Source organism: Alligator sinensis, unplaced genomic scaffold (genome assembly GCF_000455745.1).
Source record: "Alligator sinensis unplaced genomic scaffold, ASM45574v1 scaffold913_1, whole genome shotgun sequence".
NCBI lineage: Eukaryota > Metazoa > Chordata > Crocodylia > Alligatoridae > Alligator > Alligator sinensis.
Genome location: NW_005842501.1, coordinates 372884 through 383491, shown reverse-complemented (window position 1 = coordinate 383491; position 10608 = coordinate 372884). Strand labels below are relative to the sequence as shown.

At 39.0% G+C, this 10608-nt stretch overlaps 1 protein-coding gene across 3 annotated transcripts in view; it reads right to left on the bottom strand.

Annotated features, from left to right (window-relative positions):
- The window catches only part of THSD4 (thrombospondin type 1 domain containing 4), a 675583-nt gene that overhangs the window by 546096 nt on the left and 118879 nt on the right, over window positions 1-10608 (bottom strand). For all 3 annotated transcript variants that reach the window (XM_025213010.1, XM_025213011.1, XM_025213012.1), the window contains one exon: window positions 1277-1379. In XM_025213010.1, coding sequence (XP_025068795.1) covers window positions 1277-1379 — 103 coding nt within the window. The remainder of the gene's footprint in view (window positions 1-1276; window positions 1380-10608) is intronic.

Genomic DNA, 10608 nt, shown 5'->3' with positions numbered 1-10608 from the left:
GTCAAAGAGGCGGCTGTGAAAGAAAATCTTGAGACGCCACGTCAAGATGGCGCCAAGCAAGAGGGAGACTGCGTGGAAGAACCGGAAGAGAAGGGTGGAGCTTCGGAGGAACCCGCAAGAGTTCGGCCGGCAACCCCGCCCACCGACGCAGCGTCGCTTCCGGCGACCACTGGTCTTGCCGACCAGAGTTCGCGGTTAGAACTCTTGTCCGCTCTTCTTTTCTATCTGTAACTGCAACGCAAGCAAGTTTTCTTGCCAGCACCGCGACCATCTACGGTGTAAGTAAAATAATCTTTAATCAACCGCTACGCGTCCGTGCCTAATTCTAGTCCGCCGTGCCGAATTCCCCGACCCACGTGCCAGGGCTGCTGGCCACAGCCCGCCGCACGCCCCCGAAAGCCTCGGACTGCTCCTGGCCTGCACAACCCCCAGATGTTCACACTTCTCTATACTTAAGTTCTCTTTATTCTGTTGATGTTTTCTGGGAAACAAGCTTTTGTAAAATGTTAATAAGGAAATAAGACATAAAGCAAACTAGCCTCTTCTCAGGTGACAGAGAAATATTTAAAGAATAAAATTGCTATACACCCCATAAATATTTATACAGTGATAATCACAGATTATGCCTGAGGTGGGCCCAAGCACTGCTGACAAAAATGAATAAATAAATCGGACCTCAAAGTTCCAAAAATACATCTCCTTAGGAGAGAGTTTGACTCCTCTGCACCCCTCTGACATCCTCCTACTGGGGACACGAAGGGTAGCAGGCCACTAGTATGGCTGCTTCTTTTGTATTTCAGGGCATTCAGTTCAACTCCCAGCTAGGCAAATTCCTAACTCAGCTATCCTTCTTTTTTCACCATTCCAGCTGTTGAACAAGTCAACAGAAAAAATAAATTGTGGTTATTGAGAATCCTGATTACCCAGGGTCAGATGCTGAGCTGCCATAAAATAGCTCAGCTCCATTCACATGGTGTTACATAAGATACACCCCAGCTGAGGATACACCCCCCAAAAAACAGAAGTGAAAACATTGCTTTTTGGAATGGCTTCTGGTTTTACTAGCTAAGACAAACTCAAGGACATATGTGGTTTCATAGCTCTGGACCCCAGGAAATACCAGTATTAAGCTTTTTACTGTCACATATGGCTTCAACGGATTAAGAGAGAAGGGTTCGTACAGGCTTAAGGAGAGATGGTGCCTATCAGTACTTCTTGAGTTAAAGCTGTTTTCCTTTCCATATAACACGCACAAAGCATATCCGTCTTCCCTTACCTTCTGAGAAGGGCTCCCATTCATAAAGTCGACCCATAAATGGTTTGTTGTTGTATGATGCACATTGTACTTCCCTGATATTTCTGGTGCTTTCTGGACACATCTATTGAAAGAAAGGACAAGGTATTATGCTATAATCTCCAGTATCACTACTTTTTACGTACCTTACTTAATCTTGGACCTCTCAGTGTTTTTTTCTAAGTGCATATTCAAAAGTTCCACATTATCATTATCCAGGGGACACTCTTTTTCCAAAGTAAGTTATAAATAAGAAGCTGGGTCATCTGTCATCTGCTCCCACAGCAGAGTTCTGCCCACAGCAGAGTTGTGCCTTAAGGAACTTCAGTTAGGGATTTCACAAGCCAAACCAGTGGTAAAAAACTGTCATTCAACAAGACTGGCTCTGCCCAAGTACATATGGGAGTCAGAGATTCTTCAGTCTGTAGGTTCCATAACTGTTGCAACAAAATCAGCCTTGATGAGGAGTATCACAGAAAAGCAAATAAATATAAAATGTTGATGATGTCTCACATAATATGAAAAAAAAACAGGTACAGTCATGTCACTGCCATAACTGAAATTATAATTTTCATTATTTAAAATATTAAAACAAAGTTCCGGAAGAGCTTGAAAAAGCTGATCTTTAATTCAACAATTTGTTTGCCAAATTTTTATTTTGTATTTTAATCAGCAATAGACCTAGTCAAAATTTTTCATAAAAAGAATTTATTTATTTATTTATTTATTTATTTTTACAAAAAAAGAGCAAAAAGGTTGATATTTTTAGAAAGTTCTGACAGGAATTGTTTATATAGTTATACTTTTTGCCAGCTCTGGCTGTTAAGACCACAAGTACAACGAGCTCAAATAAAGCTATTCTGCCTTATAGCTGGTAAATATATATATATTAATTAGCTAAAAAGACAAATCTTATGTTGGCATATAAATTTATATTTATTCTCTAACCTGAAGTTTAAAAAAAAATCTCATAGTTTTGTGTGGTTTTTGTCATATTGAATGAAATAGTTTGAATGTTTGTAAAGGTTGCCCATTAGCCAGTTTCAGGAAGAAAAGGGTATTTGCAGTGATATGGAAGAAGTTTCCCCAAGAGTAATTTAAAATGCTCAACAAAGGTAATTTCTGTTGAGTAAGATCCGAGCCCAAATTTGGGAGTTATGATGAATTGAGTAGGAGGAGCCCAATGACGGCAGCTCACTCAATAAAAACCTGTAACTTACTGTCCCAATTTGGAGGTGACTTCACTTGCAGAACAACGAAGGAAGAATCGCAAGTATAAGTTCAGATTAGATTGATCGCCTAATCAAGCCTCTCCGTGAACACGAATCTCTTAGTTCACGCTGAAGCCGCGGAGCGCCCGAAAGGGACTGAAGGAAGGGGACGTAGTCCTATCACTGGTGAGCCCAGCTCATTGAATCGTATTGCTGAGGCCAGCCTATTGAACCGTACTACTGAGGCCAACCCATTAAATCGTACTACTGAGGAATGAAACCATATTTTGGTATTTGGCTTCTCGGAATTCTAGGATTGTAAGTATATTATGAAAAATAACAGTATTGATTCAAATTTAACTTTTAGTTGTAATTGTAGTTGTTTTTGTAACACTAATTCTTATAGCATTGTTTGGGAAGGAAGTGCATTTGGAGCATTGTTTCTGATATATGTAATTATTGTGTTTTTAATGTTTGTGGTGTTTCTTAAAGCTAAGCAGTGTTATATACGTAGTAAAGAGTTTTAAAATAAAATTGTGTTGTATAAATTAAGTGTGTAATCATTGTGAAATCGTGCAATCAGCTAACTACTCCCCCAGCCAGTGCATCAAAACGAATCAGTAAATTGTGTGGGATTTTCTCTATTCCATAACCCACTAGAGACAGTTTTAAAAAAAAAAAACACTTCTTTTTTTACAATCTATCAGCAGAGAAAGACACAACTTTAAGCCACCCTTGGAAGGTTTTATTCAGCTCTTGAACTGGCTACCTTCAAACTTACAATTTTCCCATCAAGTGGGAAATTGTCAGGGACTCCACTACCTCTAACTGATCTATCAGATTCATACCAGATGCCTTGTCAGTGTGTCAGGCTTTCTCCTGCAAACAAGAAAGAGTGAAAAAGGCAGGATGATAACCTGTCTCACATTACTAAATCTTAACATAAAAGGTAAACTTTTCAAATCAGTTTGGGATTTTGACTGAAAAGCTAGCATACCCATAAATTGCAGTTAAGACGACAGCCTAGATGATTTAAGAATATAAACCTCAATAGTCTCGACCTGTCAAAAATGAACCACAGGACATCAGCACTACTGAGAACAGGGAGTATAAGAGAAAATATTCAAGAATCCACCAATTCAATGACCCAAATTTGTGTACGTCAGGCCTGTTTTCAAGAATTGAACAAGAAGTAGTCTCAGATTAGGCATCAAAAATCAGCAGCAGTTTCAACCTTAACCTATCTGTGCCAGTTTCATCTTCCTATCCATTGCAGTAGTGTGATACTTCATTACGTAAATGTCAAGTACTGTTACTAACATCTCAACATTAGTAGATACCCTAGCTAACATTTTAAAACTAAGCTAATTCTTTGCTTAAACCATCATTTTCAGAAACTACTGGAAATGCTGGTTCTTCAAATCTTTTTTGACACCTCAGTTAACTTAAGTAGTTGTTGGCTAACTACCAGAAAATTACTATCCTTCTCCCACATTGTTATATGTTCAAACTGGACACAGGCCCACAATTAGCAAAACTGTTCCAAACCTGCACTGAGATAATGCACTTTTGGAAAAGCATAAATGGGTCATGTTGATACTCAACCCACTTCTAAGAGCAATTAAACTTTTGACTGAAATTCTGGCACTGTTTCATTTGTGTGACCTACAGTAACTGGCAAAAACATTTTTCTAATCCTCACACTCCCTCTGACTCTATAGGCTCAGGCAGGGTTCAAGAGTTAATCCTTACTTTCTACATGTAAAATATATTACATACACCACATTTCCACTTTAAAAACTTACTTTCGTCAACTTTTAGCTTTTCATGGCAAGGGCTAAAAGAAGTAAGCTAAAAAAAACCCAACAGCCCCAAACAGTTTGAAATATATTTCCAGTAGATAAATGCTTCACAATGAAATTAAATTGGTAGAGATCTGCCTAAATTTGCTTTGTCTGATGGACTAATTAATCTGTTATAGTCCTATTTTTATTGACACATAGCCAAATAAACATACCTCTATAACACAAGTAAAACAAGACATTTCTGAAACAAGATGCTTTAGAATCTTCTTCCTTTAAACATGTTCCTCATAGAGCAGAATTCCCTCCCTGTGCTTACTGTGTGCCTCTACTGTTCTTTACACAAATGTAAAGTTTACCTCACCAACTACCATAGATTAGAGTCATGTTTGGCTACGGGGGTAGCCTGACTTACAGCCAAATTCTAGCTCCCAATAAAGTCAATGGAAATAGCATGTCTGTATCTGTGAGCATTTGTCCCTTATATTTTAAGTTTTTTGAGGGAAGAAGTTTTTTTCTTTCATTGGATGCCCAAGGGATATGTACATCAAAATGATTTCCCTTTTTACATTAATTAATGTAAATGTAAAACTCCATAAGTCAGTGTTAGAGGTGGCTGAAAAATGGAAAATTAATTTCACAATTTCTTTGAAAACTAACGCAAACTTTTTACTTCTTTTTTCTCATGTTTTTTTTTTTAGTTGAAAAGTTACTGAGTTTGCTTGTTTGCCAAAAACTATAATAATGGCAAAGGGAAAAAATTTTAGAAAACCTTTTATCAAAGTAATAAAATTTCTGTGAAAAGCGCAAATATGGAGAGACAGAGTCTACATGCAAAATTAATTTGACACAACAAACTCTGGTAGTTTGCACCGGAGTTTACTGCTCCCAGGCACAGCATTTACATGTGCGCCTGGAATCACAGCACATTGAGCTGAGGTGGTGATGCTCCAGCTGACAGCAGGCCTGAGGGGGTCAGCCTGCCAGCCTGGGGATGCTCCTGCCCAGTTCAACATGCTGCAGAGGTGCTGGCTGGGGTACAAGGGTGCTACAGTACAATGCTAGTCGGCAGGCAGCCCCACACTGTAGCACCCTCGGGCCTCAGCCAGCTCCGGTCACCATGTACATGTGCACTGGGGCAGAGTAAATAATTCTGCCATAAAATAGTACTTGTGTTGGGCAATACTATCCTATGGTGGAGTGAATTAGTTCACTGTGGCCTAATAGTACCACTCATGTAGATGGTGATGCTTTACTGAAGAGCTAATTAGGCAACTGCAATAAGTGTCTCACGTAGATGCACCCCGAGAGCATCAAGGCATTTAGAGTTTTTCTTCTCCCCTCTTCCCAAAAAAAATATATAAAACTATTCAAAACCATTCTTCAATTGGATTTTTGAGGAAGCATAACTGAAAAATGTTTGACCAACTCTAGTTACAGACTATTACCATGGGTAGTAAGCCATAAACCGATGGTTTGACAAGATGTGGCAATTAACAGCTGTGGGTGGCATTGTACATTGACGTTTCAAAGGAATGAGCACCTGAGTTGCTTAAATTGCTCACTGCCTCAAGCACTGAAGCTGCATCAACATGTCTGCTATGGTACATTTCCGTGGCTGGTTATTGTTACCCACATAAAATACTAACCTCCTTCATCTCCTTCATTAATGGATAACATTCTTTGAAGAAAAGTTATGCAGGGAGGGAGGGGGAGAGGAGGGAAGGTATCCTTTTGCTTTTCTAAATTAAAAGGTTAGATTTACTTTTCATAAGATATAACACAGAGGATGTGGGCATGCAGAATGTTTACTGTGAAATACCTTGGCTTCTTGGCCACTACAGTCCTTTGTAACTCTAGTCCCAAAATTCCAAAATGTTTTGTTTTTGAAATAGAAAGCTAGTTCATTTAGACAATGTTTTATTCATTTTTTTTATTCACCTCAAATTATTTGGCAGATTAAATCAATTACATGTGCAGACAATTTTATTTTACCTTAATCTGCTTTTTTGGCAAATGAAGTATTTATCACAAACAACTAGACCAGCTTTACTCAATTTTCCCCCCAAAATATTACATAGGCTTTGACAATCTCTAGTCATTTAGTGAATCCTAAAATTAAAATTGGTCCCTGTATATTTCGCCAGGGAATCATACAAAACAACAATAACTTGAATCTTGCAGTTTACAGCCATTTGTCCTTATGTTTTGTTCTTCACAACAGATTTACCACTTAAGCCATATTTAATACATTTTAGGGTATGTGCAAATGTGGCATTTAGATCAACCTAACCCTAATCTGTGTAGACATTAGGAGAAGTTAAATCACGCAAAATATGATGGGACCAATCTAATTTAGTTCACCCAAGGTAAACTAAAATTACAGCAGGAACAGGTTAGCCATATCTAGTGAACATCTACACACATTTGGGCTACAGACAGAAGTTACACACAAACCAGTTTAAGTCATTAGAAACGGGTTTAAACCTGTAACAAAACAGAAGCTTAGTGCACATACACCAGTTTCTAAATGGCTGAAACTGGTTTAAAAATCAAGCTGGTTGAATATAGTATCAGATTACCTGATTTGGGTCAACCTGGTTTATGAAACTTCTATCCCAGACCCCTTCCTGGTTCAAGTTAAATCACAGTCCCCCAGCATGCTTTCCAGCCCTGCAGCTGGGCTGGGCTGGGCTGTCTGCTCCAGCAAAGAAGGGCTGGGGGGCAGGGAGACCAGGGATTGTCCCACCTCCCCAAACAAATCCCAGCTAGGGTCTGGGGCAAGGGAGGGGGTTAAACCCACCTTCCCCTGAGTACAGAACTGCCCCACTGCTAAACTTACTGAAACTTACTGTGGGCTGCAACTGTGGACTACAAATACCAGAGGCACCTGGAATCAGGAAGAGAAAGTGATGAGCAACCCTGGAGAGTCCTGCTGCTGTGATTCTGGACTGCAAATCCCAGAGACCTCAGAGGCAGTAGGAAGAGGAAATGAACACACAGCCCATGCTGGCTACATGCCAAAGAGGTGTGCTCTAGTGCCCCCTGGCGTCTGGCCTGAGCCACTGCAGGCATGTGGCTGCATTTGCTGAATCAAAAGTAAATGCATGTCCAATTGTTTCTCAGTTTAATCTCTGCAGTTTACACTAACCTGCAAAGTATTGATTGAGGCTTGGGTTTTTTGACTGTCTGTATTTAGCCTTGGAGCCCCAGGGCTGGGAAGCCCCATGCAACAGCCCCAAGCCTGTGCTCTTCCTATCCCCTACCCTGACCCAGCTATTTTTAGCCCCCCAACCTTCCCACCCCTGGATGAACAACCCCTGCTGCACACCCTCCAACATGGACAAGAAAACTGTTCAACTGAGTATCCAGAAATAGAAGAACAATCTTCTCATTCAGCAGAGTGTAAATAGATTTTATTTTTATGTAAAAAAGTATGACCAACTAAATTCTGTTTTATTTACTGACAGAAGAGATTAAGGGGGAGTGGGGATAAGTGTGAAAGATAAAAATTTAAATTTTAATTATATCAGACTAAAACTCCAGCATGTTTCCCAAATATCCATCTTAAACATTTTGTAAATGTTAGTCATCTTCTTCATTCTTGTACAAGCAAGTAAATAAAACTTGAAATGCCAATCAACTCAATATCATTAAGAATATTTCTCTATATCGTCCATGCTTGTTTTTCATGCAATTTATTTTTTAACTACATCACTGACAGCATTGCTTTATAACTGCTGGCACTCGAGTGTATCTAAACTGTCAATATTCAAAGTATTTTTTCTGTGGTTCATGGTAGACAGAAAACAACTATAAATTTATGGAGTTCTTTCATCAAATTCTTATCTTTTGTCATATTCATAGTCATATACTGATACCTGTACCATTCTCTGTTTTTAAAAACCACTTTCAGCTGGCATGAATAATGTCTTTTCCTTCACCATGTGTTTCGAAGGCATTTGTGTAGTATTATGCAATACATCTCTTGATTTCCCTTTTCCACAAATGCAAAAAAATAACCTGCTTTACTCTGTTTTGTATGTTGTGTTCCCAAAACTAATCATTTTGGAGATGGTCTTTTTGATTCCTTCAAGTGCTTGCATTTTTTGGAGCCTTCCAGGTATGACATATTTTTATAAAACCTAGCACAATCTAGTTACCAAATGTAGTAAAATACATTACAACTCTTATATCGTTTTTTCAAAGATCTTTTTTTCAAAAAAATATTTTTCTCCTTTGACATCCTGAGTTATGAGACAAAACTGAAATACTTGGAAAAAGAAGTTTGTATAGTTCTAAAGTTTTTGTAGCATTACAGCACCAGTACAGAAAGTTCACCACAATCTACTCTTGAAATTCACAGTCCCACAAAGGTCAAGTACACCTTAATGACTTCTCCCTCTCTCTCAATCTCTCTGGTTTCACAGGCCTCAAGGGCCTATAACTGCCTTCCATCTCCTCCTATCTTGTGCAATCTCCTTCCACCTTGTTGCATCTTCACCTATCCCTTCCAAATCAGTTTTTATGGTATCTTCCTATCACTGCCTTGGTCTACCTCGAAGTCTAAAACCCATCACCTCAGCTTCCAAAATCTGCCCCTCATACCTTCTCTCATCGGTTCTTGCGATATAACCTCCCCATTTAATTCTCTGCACTCTTATCTTGCCCAAGGCATCAGGTCTTTTGTAAAGGCCCACAAGTTCCTGATTATGTCTACTCCTCCATACTCTGTTTTATTGCACTTAGCACTTTGTTTCAAATACTTGCAGCATTCTGCTATTTTCCCTCATCTGTGTCCAGGATTCACATCTGTATAAAAGGACAGGTTGTATTATTCAACTGGATTTTGAGCTTTCCTGAGATTTTCTTTGATGCCCTTATTTTATCTAGGCTCAGTAGGCATATTAGCTCTGTAAATTGTTGCCTTAATTATTCCTAAATATTAAATGTTCTTACCTTTCCACATTGACATTCCCTATCCTTATCTTTCTGTAATCTTGTGATTTATTTCTGGATGTGATCGTGTATTTAGTCTTCCTAACATTGATGGCATTCCCAACTTCTTTGACCTTTCACTTTATGATCTCTGTATTCTTTTGTACCACTTCCATTTTTTCTCCTACTAGTGTAGATATCACCTGTAAATGTAAACACCTCATGCAATCCATTCAGCTGAAGATCTTTCCCTTATTCTTCAATTTCAATGGTAGGCCGTGTTGTACTTAGTAAGGAGCTAGTTACCCCTATAATTCTTACATTCTGTCCAGTCACTCTTCTTGTAAATTGGGCGTATTATTGCCTGCTATTATTGTTTGGACTTTTTTTCCTCTCTCCAGATCTTTTTAATCATTTTATGAAGGTGGGACTTTAATGCTTCAAATCTGAATTTCAGACATTTGGCTGGAAGATTGTCTATCCCTGGTGCTTTATTATTTGTAAGTTTTTAAACCAGGGATCTGTATCTCCTTTAGGGAAGGCTTTACTATTTCAATTTCAGTTTGACATTCAACAGCTCTTCCTTCATTTTCATACTATACATTTATAAGTTATTTGAAAATTCTTTCCAAACCTTCAGGATTTCTTGTCATGCTGATATCAGATTCCCATAATTTGTCATGTACCACTGTCAACCTCAGCTAGTAGCCTCTCCTCCATTCAATTAAAAAAGTCTCATACAGTCACCTCATCTCATGAAAAAAACTAATGTTATGAAACTAAAACTGAAGAGAAGAGTCCTTTCATGCTTTTGCCACCCAAATTCCCAAGCCTGCTGAAATTCCTCCATCAGTTTAGTGAATATGACCTTACAAAGGCAGCCTGGAGAATGGATTTTGTACCTAATTACCTTTTGTCTTGTTGTAAGATCACCATCTTGCCTGTTACCTTACCTTGAAAATAGGTGTCAAGACACTTTGAGATCAACTAATCAGAAGCATTTTATAGGTACTAAATAGTATCGTTGGCTGTCTATATACATGCTCAGGGGCAGAGGAGAGGGGTTTAACTAAAGCAGTTCCTGGACAGCTGCGTGTATTAAACCCCTAAACATTGAAAAATGACCACAAGATGCTTTAACTAAAACTCATTTGATGAGCTTTAGTTTCATAGTTGGTAGGGTCGGAAGGGACCCGAGGAGATCATAGTCCAACCCCCTGCCGCGGCAGGAAAGAATACTGGGGTCAAACGACCCCAGCCAGATGTTCGTCCAGCCTCCTTTTAAAGACCCCCCAGGGTAGGAGCCAGCACCACTTCTTTTGGAAGTTGGTTCCAGGTCCTAGCCACCCTGACAGTGAAATAG